The following is a 13,599-nucleotide window of genomic DNA, read 5'->3' on the forward strand; positions in this document are numbered from 1 at the left end:
CTAGAGGTCATCAAATTAAATTAATAGGCAGCAGGTTTAAAACAAAAAGTATTTCTTCAAGAGTGCACAGACAACCTGTGGAACTCCTTGCCAAAGGATGTTGTGAAAGCCAGGTCTTTAACAGGGTTCAGAAAAGAATAAGAGAGATTCATGGAGGTGAGGTCCATCAGTGGCTATTGGCCGGGATGGATAGGCGTGGTGTCCCTAGCCTCTGCCAGAAGGTGGGAATGGGTGACGGGGTGAATCACTTAATGATTCCCTGTTCATTCTCTCTGGGGCAACTGGCATTGGCCACTGTTGGAAGACAGGACACTGGGCTAGTTGGAGCGTTAGTCTGACTGTTCTTACGTAACACTGTAAGGGGCAGATTTTTTTTTTTAATAAATGAAAGCTACACCAAGGAGGTGACTACGTGTGTGGGGAGGGGGAGCTATGCAACACACACATACACTCACTCTCTCTCTGGGAACTGAGATGTGCCTGTGTAAAAATGGGAGGGGGGTGGCACGGGTTGGGCTGCAGGGCTGTCCCTGAACATGACTGCACATTCATTCTGAGAATCGTTTTTTCCTATGCAGAAAGCAAAGGCACCCAAGCTCCTCAGCTGCTTTTCCTCTGTCCCGATTCAGGTGCATGAAACAGAGTCTGGGGCAGGGGTGGGCAACAGCTTTTCAGCAGGCTGGATGCGGCCCGCGAGGCAGTCCCAGACCCCACCCCTAGCATGTTGCCGTGGAGCAGGAGAGGGGCACAGACTCATGTCGTCCCCGCCCCTGCCTAGCAGCCGCAGGGAACATGAGAGCCCTTTAAATAGAAACAGCTGGAAGGGCTTGCACTGTCTCCAGCAATGGCTAGAGGCGCCGAGAGCTGCAAGCCCTTCCAGCTGTTTCTATAAAAGGGCTCTTGTGTGCCCTGCGGCTGCTAGGCAACGCTGCCTGACAGGCACGAGGAAGGCGCCAGCCCTTTAAATAGAAGCACTTAAAAGGGCTCACAGCTCCCGGTGCCTCTAGCGTGTTGCTAGGGAGCCAGAGACGTGGCCCTTGCAACTGCTTCTATTCAAAGGGCTCGCCTGCTGGGGTGGCTGTGTTGCCTGGCAGGCACCAGCCCTTAACTAAGGATGTTAAATATCGAGTAATTGACTGATCAAATAGTCGATGCATTTTGCATCAATTAGTCGATAGGGCGCCCCCGCCTTTGAAGTGGCGCACCAGTCCCGGGGCTGTTGCTGTATTTCAAAGGTGAAAGCACCGCATGGAGCCCGGGAGCAGCTGGGGACTCCTCCGCTGACCCCGGGCTCCATGCAGCGTTGCCGCTTTGAAACGCCACAGGGAGCCCGGTGTCAGGCTTCGCGTGGTGTTTCAAAGCAGCAGCACCATACGGAGCCTGGGTCAGCGGGGGAGTCCCCAGCTGCTCCCAGGCTCCATGCGGCCCTGCCGCTTTTAAATGCCGCATGCAGCTTGGGGACACCCCCGCTGGCCCCAGGCTCCACACGGTGCTGCCACTTGGAGGTACGCCCTGTCCTCCCCTTCTCCCACTGGCCCGTTGCCTGGGAGCTGCCCAGGAGGTGCAAGCCCTTGCAGCTGCTTCTATTCAAAGGGCTTGTGCCTGCCGGGCAGCTGCCAGACAACAGGGTAGTAGCAGCCAGCCCTGTTATATGAAATCTAAGCTTCCATCCCAGACAACGCGGGGAAGAGGCTGGCCCTCAGAACCATCCCCTCTGCTCCAGGCTAAGCAAAGCTCCCAGTAGAGTAGCTATCGAACCTTCCTCCCATGGCCCCTTCCGAAATTTGTGAAATATTCCCCCCCCCCCCCGGTCTGGACATTGCAATGGGGGCGCTTTGCTTTGAGCCTAATGTGGCCGTTTAACCCGAGGGGGGCTTAGGCATTTCAATCCTAGCCCTGTCTCGGCAGCAGAGCCTCACATGCGCATCTGACGCTCCCTTTCTGGATGCAAGTAGCAGAACCAAGGGTTTGGGGGAGGCGTTTGAAGCTGCCGGGCCTTGGCTCCCAGGGCCGTGGCTACCAATACGTGACGTGCTCATCCCTCAGCCGGCTCCCCTGCGGGCTCTGCCCAGCCGGGCCATCCCTGGGGAGATGCTGACCCCTTCCTGCTCCTCCCTTTCCCCCGAGTGGCGTGAGGAATTGGTGTGGGGGGCTGGTGCCAGCAGCTGGAGTCAGCCCCCCGCACACACAGGCGGTGGGAAGTGGAGTGACTCAGCCCCAGCCTGCTCCACTGGCTCTCAGTGAGTTGGGGGGACGCGCCCCCTCTCTGGAGCAACGTGGGGTGGGTTGGGGCTGCCTCCCTGCTCCTGCCCCCCGCAGAGGTGCTGCTGCATAGGGCACCGAAACATCGAGGGACGGCCCTGTCTGAGCCCCCGAGGCTGGCTGGGGGGGCATGTCTGCAGTTGTACCACTGACAAGTGCGCTTGTGCAAGGCTCGGCCAGTGTGGATCCAAATGCAGGGCCAGAGCGTGGCGCTGCAGCGTCGCTTTGCTTGCCCACTCGGCTGGCTCTGCCCTGGGCGGGCCGTGTGCACTATGGCCCAGGACTGCATCTGCGCCAGCCAGGGGCCTGGTCCATCCGCGCACACGCCCGTCAAACCGGCTGCCAGGGGTTTGTTTACGCACCAAACGGTGCAGGGGCCAGAGCGGGATTTGAAATCCCATTAACACCCCCCACCTAGCAGATGGCAGCAATAGACTGAACCTTCCACTCTGCTGGTTTTAATAGAAAAGGGATTGGACAATACAACACCCACATGGAACTAGAGATCGAAACATGGCAGCTGGGTCCCGTGTTCACACTCAGGCAGGTGAGATGATGATGAAAGGCATCTGCAGGCCTCTGCCTGAGGTTTGCTTTCACTTCCACCGCAGGTCTGCGACGGGGCAGCTGGGCAGGCAGGGATTTGCAACGCCTCCCAAGGGGTTTGGGTGCCCAGCTTACTGGGAGTTGGGTGCTTTGGAAATTCTGCCCAGAAGTCCTCTGTGCACATATTTACCCCCACACACCCCCACCAGCCTCATGACATAGAGGCCTCCGGGTGGCAGGGCCTCCTTCCTGACTTAGGCTGGATTTGAACCCACGCCCCTGTGGGCCGGAGCCCGCTGGCTGGGGCATGTCAGTGCCACCGTGGAGCAGCGGTGTAAACGTAACGCGTGCAGTCTAAGCGGACCGTGTGTTCAGAAAGTGGCGCGTGGGCATGTCTCACGCCAGGGCTGTCTTGGCCTACGTCCACTCCAGCCCTGCGGCGGGTCTGCCTCTCTGGGAAAGCTTCCTCTTCACCCGCTGCTTTGTGGGGAAACACCTCCCCTGGCTCCGGACAGCGATTTGGCATCACTTTTCGCATTGCACAGCTCGGCGCCGTCCTGTCCTATCTCAAAATTAGGTGGTAGCCTTCTGGAGTCTGGCCTGAGAGAGAGAGAGAGAGAGACGCACCCGTCACTTCCCCGGTCAGGCAGGAGGTCCCAACGCTTCTCCGATTCGGCCTGAGAGGGGCGTCTCAGTGCATCCAAAAAGGCTTAGGACCATGCTTTGTTACGGCACAATACAGGAACATGGCGGCAGCAACGTGTGAGAATAAAGCTTCCCCCGCACACCTGCCCGACTACACCGTCACAGGCGGCTGTGCGGCTACACTGGTAGCAACGAACCAGCTGAACGGTTAGGATCAGTCGTCCAAATTACCCTCCCCCTCCAGTGACTGTGTTGGGTGCACCTCAGCGGCCTCTCCCCTCCCCCAAGGAAGTTGCCTTACAGAGGAGGTAGTTTGTAAGTTACAACGCTTGGGGATCAGAGTGAGTAGGATCGAAAAGCCCCTCTTCCCACCTCCTGCATCGCTTATTTTTTCTCCCTATTCTTTTATGGCTGATGTTCATATGAGTCATTTCCCCCATTCTGGAAGGAGCCAAGGCCATCACAGCTGCTGCCTGGAGGTTCCCGTCATAGGTGGTTTTTTTTTTTGGCTGCTTCTCATTTTCCCAACCCTTTCCTTTTCCCAGGGAAGCCGTGTACCTTTGGTAACAGCTGCTATGAAACAGGATTCATCTGGCAGGTTCCTGACCATCTGCAATGCCCCAGAGAGGAAAGAGACAAGGTTAGCGCGGGGGTAGGTTGCAGCGTGAGTCAGCTGCTCATTCTTCAGCGCGGCTGCGGCAGGCTGGGACGAGGCGAGGTGAGAATTGCTGGGGTAGTGCTCAGTCGCCATGCAGGAGCGATTGTAGAATATCCAGCTCTTAGATATCTACCACTGACAAGTGCTCTCAAAGCACAATCCCCCTCATTGGCCCCATATGACAGCTGGGGGAAATGGGGCAGGCAGAGGGAAAGTGACATGCCCAAGGTCACCCAGCTGAGCAGTGGCAGAGCTGGGGTTAGAACACAGTTCTCCAAAGTCCCAGGCCAGTGCACTCCCCACCAGGTCTCACAAGGTGGGATGGGCACATAATGGTGAGTCATTCGGTGCAACGTTCACCCCCAGCTAAAAGGAGCAGAAGACTCAGGTTTGGGGATGGGTGACCCCAGTTGATTCCCCCCTAGCTCGTTCCTGGCCTGCCAGCCCATCTCCTGTCCTCCCCCTTCACCAACCCCAGGGATCTTTTATGAGCGAGTCTGGCACCCAGCGGGGTCTGCCGGGCTAGGGGAGGCGATGGTGTGGCTGGCGGAGGGGCAGCTTCTCCCGCACGGAAGCCACTTACCAGGTCACTGATGATAATCTGAATCCCGGTCGGTCCCTGCTTGGAAAGCTGCTGGATCTGGTTGGCCGGGAGGCTGAGCAGTTCGGCCAGTTTATTGGTCAGTTCCGCAGCCGTGAGCTCTTCCAGGTAGACCTCCTGGTACGTGGCTTCCCAAGAAACCCCCCAGAAAAGGCCGATGAGTCAGCGCCGGGATGTCCCTCCCTCCCCACTCTGTGGGGCGACGAAACAACCTCCAGGGCCCCTGGCACTGCAGTGGAGACCAACACCCTCCCCCCCAACCCAGCTCCAGCCCCTCCTGAGCCAGGTGGCTGGCCTGGGGCAGCTTTGCACGGCTGGGTGCACAGAAATGCAGAGCTGGAGCCTGGGGCAGGCTCTTGTGCCTCCAGGACACGCTGTGCCCAGAGTCCTGGCCACAGGAGACCTGGCCTGGATCCCTGGACCTGGCTGCCCATTGCCGTGGAAGCGTTCCTAGCGAAGAGGAGCCGCTGGTTTTACCTGGGTGAGAGTCCTCGGGGCTCTCTCTGCCGGTGGCTTGGGGCTCCCTGGATACATAGAGGGTGAGCCGAGGGCGGACGCACCTGCCGGGGAGGAGAGCGTGTGAACTGGAGTATCGGCGTGGGGCTCCGAGTGTTGATAAGCAGCAGGGCTGCAAGAGATGTGCTCCCCCAACGTGTACTGCACTAAGCCCAAGGGGCCACAGAAGCGACCGAATGAGGCCTGCATGGGCACATATACGCACCTTTTACAAGTGGGGAAACCGAGGCACAAGGCGTGTGATGCAGTGGCAGCTGCCTACGGAGTGTAGTGGACCTGTGGCCTAACGTGCATCAAACAGCGCCCCTCTCTTCTCCTCCTGTAGGAATTCAGGGACAGCCCTGTCCAGGCCACCCCTGCGGCTCGGAGTGAGCCGTCCAGATTTGTGTTGCTGGGCCCAGGGGCGGGAGGGGGGCCTGCCAACGGGAGAGTGACGTCTTCGCCTCCTGCTAGGCATTGTGGGTGCACCGGTGGGACGTGGCGCTGCATGAACCGAACTAACAGGGTCCATGCTGGGCTGTTGGGGGCTGGGTGGGGTAGTGGGAACGTTGCCTAGGTCAGTGTTTTCAAACTTTCTGGCAACCCAGTTGAAGAAAATAGTTGATGGCCACGACCCAGTGGAGCTGGGGTGAGGAGTTTGGGGGTGGGAGCTGGGAGGAGGAAGAAGGTTGGGACTGCGGGGCTGAGGGGCACAGGGTATGGAAAGGGCTACAGCACAAGATTGAGGGGCGGGGGGTCAGGGCTCCAGGCTGGGGGTTCAGGCTCTTGAGCCTGGACCGCAGGAGGGGAGCTCTGGGCTTTGGGGGGCTCAGGGCAGGGGATTGGGGTGCGGAGTTACCTCCGGCAGCTCCCGGGCAGTGGTGCAGCAGGGGGGTCTAAGGCAGCTTCCTGCCTCTCCCAATGCCGCAGACCAGGCTGCGCCCCAAAAGCAGCCGGCAGCAGGTCTGACGCCAAGGTGCTGGTGCCCAAGCAGCTCCATGCGGCTCTCACCCACAGGCATGCTCCCCAGCTCCCATTGGCCAGTTCCTGTCCAATGGATGTGTGGAGCTGGTGATTGGGGCGGAGCCAGTGTGTAGAGCCCCCCGGCTCCGCCATCTAGGAGCTGGACCGGCTGTTGGGCTTCCCGCGGTGTCAGAGCCACCGGGGACTCGCCCAGCGGTTTTCAAAGAGCAGGCCAGGCCCCGCAGGTTGAAGAGGGCTGGCCTAGCAGAGGGAGGGGGGTGGGCCGGGATCACGCCCCTCGGAGCAGCCAGGGCCCGGGGATGAACCGAGGGGTTGCGGCGCCGGCTGAGCCCGTCCCAAGAGCAGGCGGAAGGATGGTAACTGGGGAGCTTAGCGCCGCTCCGATTAGCTCGCCCAGACCAGGCTCCGTGGGCCCGAAGGAAGGCTCCTGCCCGGGTTGGGAGGGGGGCTGGGTGTGACTCTTCGTGGCGCTCCCACGCCCCGTGTCCTGAGCTCAGCGGCACCCAACCAGGTCACCACCGGGTCCCTGTGCAGGGATCCCATCGCTCCCTGGCTGCCAACACTTGGCCCCCATCTCGCTCGTCTCCCCTGCAAGCCAGGCTGTCGAGACCCCGGCATCCTGCCCCCCAGGAGGGCAGAGGATCTTGCCCCAGGCGCCAGCGACGGACAGAGGAGACAGGGACCCTCCCTCTAAGCTGTTGCTGGAGGAGGCAGAGCTGTGACTTGGTGCAGCAAAGGGAGCATTTGCATTGTAAAGCTGGTGGGGCTTTTCCTTCTGTTTGTACAGCACCTAGCGCAGTGGAACCCGGGGCTGCCAGGAGCTACTGCAATCAGTGGGCTCCGTGTCGGCCTGAAAACTGCAGGAGAGGACCCCATGTTCTCCCCCCACTTGCCCGCCCTGGCTGCAGGGCTCCCATTCCCACCTGGCTTTCAGCGCATTGGAGAGCCGGATTCCATCTGCGGCGCCACAGATCTGGATGAGGTCGCTGCGGGACAGCCTCAGCAGGTCGGCTCCTGGAGAGAGAGGTGGCTGGTGTGACCATCCCAGGATGCAGCCGCTCCCTGTGGGGCCCTGCTCCGGGAAGGGAAGCATCCCCGGTGTGGGACTGAGCCAGGCCCGGCTCCTGTCTGTCTCTCACCAGCCCGGCTCCCCGCGGAGGAGCGTTAGGGTCAGCAGGGGATGGAGGCAGCCGCCTCCGCGCCAGACCAGCACATCCAGCAGCATGGACCGGCGGAGAGCCGGCGGCTCCACCCCCTGGATCAGCGGGGGTCGTCGGACGAGTCCGGAGCTCAGCTGGTAGAGCCGGTACCAGTCACCTGGGCTATGTCCCTTTGTAAGTCAAAACTCCTGTTCTGCCCCGACTGGGGCAGGGCTCATGCTTGCAGGTCCCCTCCCCGCCCCCCCACCAGCCTCTCCATCGCCCAAGCCACTAGCCAGACATCTCAGCCCGGCTCCAGCGCCTAGGAGGGGAATTGCTTTGTGAGCGCGGCCAGAGACAGGCCAGCGCTGGCGAGCCTGGCCCACAGCCCAGCACCCCCGCTACCGCTCCCCAGCCCTGCGCCCCGGAGTCCTTGGCCCGGGTGGTGAAGCAGCCTCACCTGTGAAATTAGCCAGCATCCTGCTGTAGCTGGAGAAACGGTTCCTGTGCAGCCACTGCTGGGTCTCCAGGATGGAGGCACAAGGACTGAGCACCTGGGGCAGAGGGAGGGGCGGAGAGGGAAGTCAGGGGCTGGCAGGACAGATGGGCTGGAGACACCAGTCATGAGTTTGCAAGGACTCAGCAGGCCTCAGTCCAGGGCTCCTCCGGGGACCGTCAGGCTGCCTGCTCGGAGCCCACCACCAGCACAGCTACTGCGTGGGCAGCCAAGGGACGCTGGTACCCACCAGGAACCCGAATGCCTGCAGGCTCTGCTCCTCCTGGGCCCAGATCCCCAGGCCTGGCCCGGCACTAAATGCAGCCGTGTCCCAGCCTGGCGTGGGATCTAACCGCTGCAGCTCGCCCGTCCTGCTGCAGAGCTGGGCCGGGCAATCTCTGGCCAGCCCCTGGCCCAGCCAGGAACAAGGCAGGGTCAACCCTGGGTTCCTGACCCTGGTGCCCCCCGGCTGGCCGGAGCATGGGTACCTCCCCGGCCTCTTCCTGCTGCAGGGTTTGCCGTGTGACGGGTCCGACCACACTCCCCGCAGCCTCCTCCGCGCCAGCCCAGCAAATCCAGCAGGGCAGTTAGAGCAGGAGCCGGGGAGTTGGACTCCTGGCTTCGGGGCCAAGCTCTACCCTGGCCTTGCTGCGGGGCGTCTGCTCCCGGCACTCAATCTCTCTGCCCCCTTAGTGCAAGAACACCCACCCCGCAGCACCCGGAGATGCACCCCCGGGCCGTGCCACGGTCCCCTCCTGCCACCCGAGGGCAGCCGGGCATGGCACCGGGTGGGGGTGGCACAGGGAGGTGCTGGGCAGGCTCCTACCTCCGCCGTGCTCTCGGCCAGGCTGTCGGAGGCGCAGCTGGGCGAGGCACAAGCCCTGCCGTGGAGAAGGGACAAGATTAGCCTGAGGCAGGGCGGGCAGGGGGGCTACAGGGGTTGATCAGAGCAGGGGGTCTCTCCAGCTCACCTTTCGGGGGTCAGCAGTTTGAAGGCGTGAGGAGAGGGGAGCCCGGGGGTGGCTGGGGGGCTGTGGGGGTTGCTGGAGGCTTCTGGCCAGGGGGCACACTGGAAACGGGGCAGAGGGTTAGGCGGAGGCTAGTTTCCACTTCTCTAGTTGTTTCCCCCCCCCCCACCACCACCACCTTAATGCAGCCACCTCTGGGGAGGAGGGTGGGACCCAGCCACTGCCCCTCCCACTCCCACCCCACACACGGGGTTGGATGTTCATGCCCATCCCAGCCAGGGACAAAGTCCCTGGTTCTCATGCCAGCTGTGCTCCCCTGGGAGTGCCACGCCCCACAGCTGGGCTGCTGGGGCATCCAAGGTGCAGCTCGAACACCGGCAGCCTGGCGGTGTGGGGTGGCCCCACCCCGGGCCCACCTCTGTCAGCACCGTGCTGTCGTAGGACGGCTGGTACTTCTCTCGCTCCTGGGGCGACTGCTTCTCGATTTTCTCACGGTCAGTTTTTTGCTTCCTGTCTGCTCCTTTAGGCTGAAAGAAGAAAAAAATCACCCCCCACTGAGTCCAGCCGGCCCCCCAGAGAGGGATCCTCCCCCAGGCCGTGCGGACAGGAGGCTGCCTGACAAAGTCCCAGCAACAGATCCGTCAGGATGGAGCGCAGTCCCATTTTCCCCATTTTCCCGGTGGGGAAACTGAGGCACAGGAGTGGCAGGTCAGAACAGGGCCTAGAACCTCTACACCAGTGTCTTAACCACTAGACCACACTGCCTCCCGTACAGTAGTGCTGAGAAAATATAAATAACTGAACGCGGGCCCCTGGCTCCCCTTCGGCCTCTGTTCGCCTGTGGGAGCCCCCTCCCCCACCGGACACTCTGTGCTGCCTGCCAAGCTGAGGGTGGGAGGCAGAGGGACCCTGAAGCCAAGACCCGGGGTAGCACAGGAGAGCTGAGCTTCCGCCCCCGGGCTGCTCCCCGCCCGCAGGGCAAGAGCTGGAGCAGCAGCCCGAGGGCCGGTGATGGAGAGGAGGGAGCGGTGCCTAGTGGCTAGAGCAGGGGACCGTGGCGCAGGACTCTTGGGTTCCCTGCCTGACAGCGAGGCTGGGGAGGGCGCCTCCGGCTCCTGGCGTCCGCGCCCCCGACGGGATCCGGGGGGCCAGGCCCTGGCATTGGAGGAGCGTTACCGCGCCTGCCTGCTTCGATGCTGCGTCTCCCCTGCCTCCCCCCAGCCCAGGCAGGAAGGCAAAGCGGGGGCAAGGGGAGGGCGCCGGCACCTTGAAGACTTTGACGAGGCAGCTGGCCGAGTGCAGGTGCTCCGCGGGCTCGCCGGCCTTGTAGGTGTCGATCTGGATGCGGAAGGGGACGCCTTTCTCCCCCCCGTTCTTGCGCAGCGTGAACTCGGTGCTGATGCAGTGAACCTGCCGGGAGTGGGAGAGAGGGTGAGGGGGGGCTCCCCAGCTCCGCCTCTCCACCCACCCTGCCCCCTGGCCCAGGGCCCCGCCCCCCGCACAGACCTGCACGAAGATGGACGTCCTCTTGCTGGGGTCCCAGAGGAACTCCACTGTGTTCAGCAGGGTGGGGTGGATGCGCGGCTCCAGCACCCCGACGGACAGGGGCACGTCTGCAGGCGGGGCACAGAGGCATCAGGTAGGGGCCAGGGCCATGCATCCGGGGGGGGGGGCAGCAGGTGCCCAGACACCAGGGGGATGGGCCCAGCAGAGGAGAAGGAGCTGAGTGGTCCAGGGGCAGGAGTCTCTGCCCAGCCCCACAGGCATCCTGCTGGCTGCCTCGCCCGTGCACCCAGGTCACAGAGCCCTCGGCCCCCCCAGTGAATTCAGCTTCCCAGCTCCAGTGGGAACATGAGGCCTCCCACGGCCCTGCAGCGAGAGGGTGGCAGAGCTGTGCTGTGCCCCCCGCCTGCTCTGACCACTGGACCGTGCTTCCTCCCAAGGGTGAGAATAGGACCCACATCCAGGCTCCCAGCCCTGTGCGCATCCTCGGCTTCTTCCCTCTCCACGGCCTTGGGGGGGCAGCCGGAGCTGGCCCAGGCCCAGCACGGGGGAGCCTGGGGTTCCCCTAAAACTCTCCGCTCATTGCCAGGCCTGGGATCCCATTTGTGGGGTGCCACGTGCCCCGCGGTGGAGGTAGGAGGGCACAGCCTGGCTTAGCACCGAGGTCCAGCTCGGGTTCCTTTTGCCCCGCGAGTCCCTTCTGGGCAGGGCCTCGCGTCCGGTTCCGATTCCTCTCTGCTCCAGGCCCCGGGGGGCTGTGACCCCGGGAGCACCGGCCCCACCCCCCACTTGGCCGTGCTACTCTTGGGTTCCTTGCCCACGGGGCTGGGACTCTCCCTGCGGCCGGGCTGGGAGGGGCGCTGCGCCCCGAGTGTGTGATGGATCTTAGGGGTGTGGCCCTGGTACCCACCCCGCCCTCCTCACGCCCTGTCTCTTGGGTGCAGCGGGCCACCCCCGGGCTCACCAATGTCCAGGATGCGGTCGCCTGGGCGGTTCCACCTCCATCCCTCCAGCTGCTGGTGCTCCGTGTACTGCAGCCGCCGGTCATGGAACACCACCCTGGCCACGCTCTGCAGGAGAGAAGGGCACCGGGCGCGGTCTCAGGCCAGGGCTGCCCACACAGCCCCTGAGCTGGGGCTCCCCCGTTCTCCGCCCTCCCCTCACCTTCAGCAGCTTCCGGCCCTCGGCCACGTCGCCCAGCTTGGGACTGCACAGCATCCGGATCTCATAGGACTGGCCTGGAAGAGAGCGGGCGTGACCGCGGGGGCTGGCGCGGCCGGGCCGTGGGCAGAGTTCTCGGTGCCCTGCCGTGGGCAGCCCCTCGCCGGCTGGATCTGGGAGATCGCAACGTGGGCAGGGACCCGGGCGCTGCACGGAGCCCTCCTCTCCCCCCCCTCCCCCCCCCGCTCACCTTGGTTCAGGTAGGTGAGCGTCTCCTCGTGCTGCTTGGTGGCGGGCGAGGTGGGGGTGCAGAGCACGGCCTGGAAGGCTGGGCCGGGCAGCTCGCCCGACGTCGAGATGTTCTGCTCCTCCTGCTTCAGGAAGGGCGGCCCCAGGGACTCCCTGCCGCAGAGCAGAGCAGAGCACGGGACGGTGGGGGCAGCTTGCCCTGCGGGAAGGGGGTGACCCCTTCCCATCGCCCAACCCTGCACCGACGGGAGTGGAGTTTTCCTGCCCCCCTTCCCGCGCTGAGCACAGGCTGGGAGCCAGGATGCTCCTCCCAGCTCCGCCCACCTGGGTACAGAACGCCTGGGCCTCAGTTTCCCCTCAGCAGCATGATCCTGGGCCCACGTGCTAATGCTTCGCCCTGGAGGGAGCGGGGCGCTGGGGATTCTTTGGGGTTAGGAGGCCGGGGCAGGACTAGTTGGGCCCAACGGCAGGGAAGCAGCCCCGCCCCCGGAATGGTCTCTTGGGATGTCCAGCTGGGACAGCCAAGGAGGAATCCTGCCTGGGCGCAGAGGCGGGGGCTGGGGGCCAGTGCTTGGAAACGCTGGGCAGGTGCCAGCATTAAGCCCGGGGGCAGTTTCCTCCCAGCCAGGGGCTAAACAGAGGGTGGAGGTTGATTGGGGGTGGGGGCGGCCAGCCTGGCCTTTTAGCCCTGGGTTCGATCCCCGCTGGAAGCCTGCTGTTGGAATCTGAGGCCTCCCCACCCCAGGGCCCGGGGAACCCGAGGCCTCCCCACCCCAGGGCCTGCCGGACGCGGGGTCCCAGCCAGTCAGGCCGGTTGTCTCCCCTCAGGGCGCGTGTGGACCGTGTGAGGCAGCCCAGCACCGCCGGACCCGGCCAGCAAGCAACTCTAAGGTTTGATGGGAGGAGCGGAGACACCCCACCCGAGTGGCCTTCCCCCGGCCCGGGCGTGGAGCCTGCCCACTGCTTCGCCTGGGTCTCTTCCAAGCACCTCGCACCTGCAGAGAGCACGGACACGGGACTGCTCCCCGCCCTCGCTCACTTGCATTTCCGCAGCCCCCAGGCCAGCCCCCACCTCTCCTGTGCGCCCGTTTCGCACCCCCCCCCCCGCCCCATCAGCCTGCACAGCCGCTGCCGTCACAGGCCAGGAGCGCCAGCAAAACTCAAGCTCCCCCTTTGGCGGGGGGAAACTGAGGCACGGAGGCAGTGCGGGGGGAGGGGAGCGAAGAGGCCGCTTACCTGAGCAGGCTGCCGCCGGAGCAGGGGTACATCTCCCCGGGCCCGGGCCAGTAGTGCTCAGGCTGGCTGTGCCAAAACAGCATGGTGCGGGCGCGCGGCTGGATGGAGAGGGGCCCAGGTCTGAGCGCGGGGCGCTCCGGGGCAGCTGCTGTCCAGAGAGACGGCGCCTGCTCCTGGCACCTGCCTTTATGCCCTGGGCTCGCCGGGAGGGGAGGTGCGGGGGGGACGCGCTGAAGGGTTGGCCGGGGTCCAGCTGGCTCTGTGCAGGTGGACACACCCCGGAGGGGCGGGAGCAGGGGAGCAGCGTTAGGAGGCAGCAAGGCCCGGGTGGGGCGTGGCAAGAACCCACGTAGGAAAGCGCAGCCGTGTCCAGCCATCCCTGGGGTTCTCCTTGCAGCCGCTTTGTGCCCTCCCCCCCATGCCTGCTTTGGAGGTGCAGGGAACAGGCGATCCCACGGCCAAGCCGCTAGCAGGGACAGGTGTCTCTAGCGGGGGGATTTGCCCCCCACAGGCTGTGCGGGGGCACTAGAGCCTCGGACACGCCATCGGCCCCCGGGCCTTGTGCCTGCCGGATGCTGCGGTTTGTAGCCCGTTCCCCCCTGGCCCTGGGTCATCAGGCAGCACATGCCTGGCAAAGCTGGGACGCAGACTGGCTC

General features: G+C 63.9%; 1 protein-coding gene across 1 annotated transcript; it reads right to left on the minus strand.

The window, feature by feature from the left end:
- Positions 1-2,715: 2,715 nt before the first annotated feature.
- LOC102445504 (transcription factor CP2-like protein 1) lies at positions 2,716-13,367 on the minus strand. The gene is made up of 15 exons (XM_075911315.1): positions 12,944-13,367; positions 11,709-11,860; positions 11,462-11,535; positions 11,262-11,367; positions 10,301-10,407; positions 10,061-10,204; positions 9,211-9,321; positions 8,798-8,895; positions 8,653-8,707; positions 7,791-7,884; positions 7,115-7,205; positions 5,190-5,272; positions 4,695-4,840; positions 4,012-4,063; positions 2,716-3,408 (listed from the first exon to the last, which is right to left on the minus strand). Exons 1-15 carry the CDS (start codon positions 13,318-13,320, stop codon positions 3,371-3,373), a joined length of 1,728 nt encoding a protein of 575 aa, XP_075767430.1. The 5' UTR covers positions 13,321-13,367; the 3' UTR covers positions 2,716-3,370.
- Between the last annotated feature and the right edge of the window lie 232 nt (positions 13,368-13,599).

Source organism: Pelodiscus sinensis, chromosome 29 (genome assembly GCF_049634645.1).
Source record: "Pelodiscus sinensis isolate JC-2024 chromosome 29, ASM4963464v1, whole genome shotgun sequence".
NCBI lineage: Eukaryota > Metazoa > Chordata > Testudines > Trionychidae > Pelodiscus > Pelodiscus sinensis.

What these genes read in the sequence shown, in the direction of transcription:
- LOC102445504 (XM_075911315.1), bottom strand. Translation starts at nt 13,320, where the DNA reads ATGGCTGGACACGGCTGCGCTTTCCTACGTGGGTTCTTGCCACGCCCC. An exon ending in GATGCTGGCTAATTTCACAG is followed by an intron (nt 7,206 to 7,790) that starts GTGAGGCTGCTT and finishes CTCTCTCTCCAG; the next exon opens with GAGCCGACCTGCTGAGGCTG. An exon ending in CATAGCAGCTGTTACCAAAG is followed by an intron (nt 3,409 to 4,011) that starts GTACACGGCTTC and finishes TCTCTCTCTCAG; the next exon opens with GCCAGACTCCAGAAGGCTAC.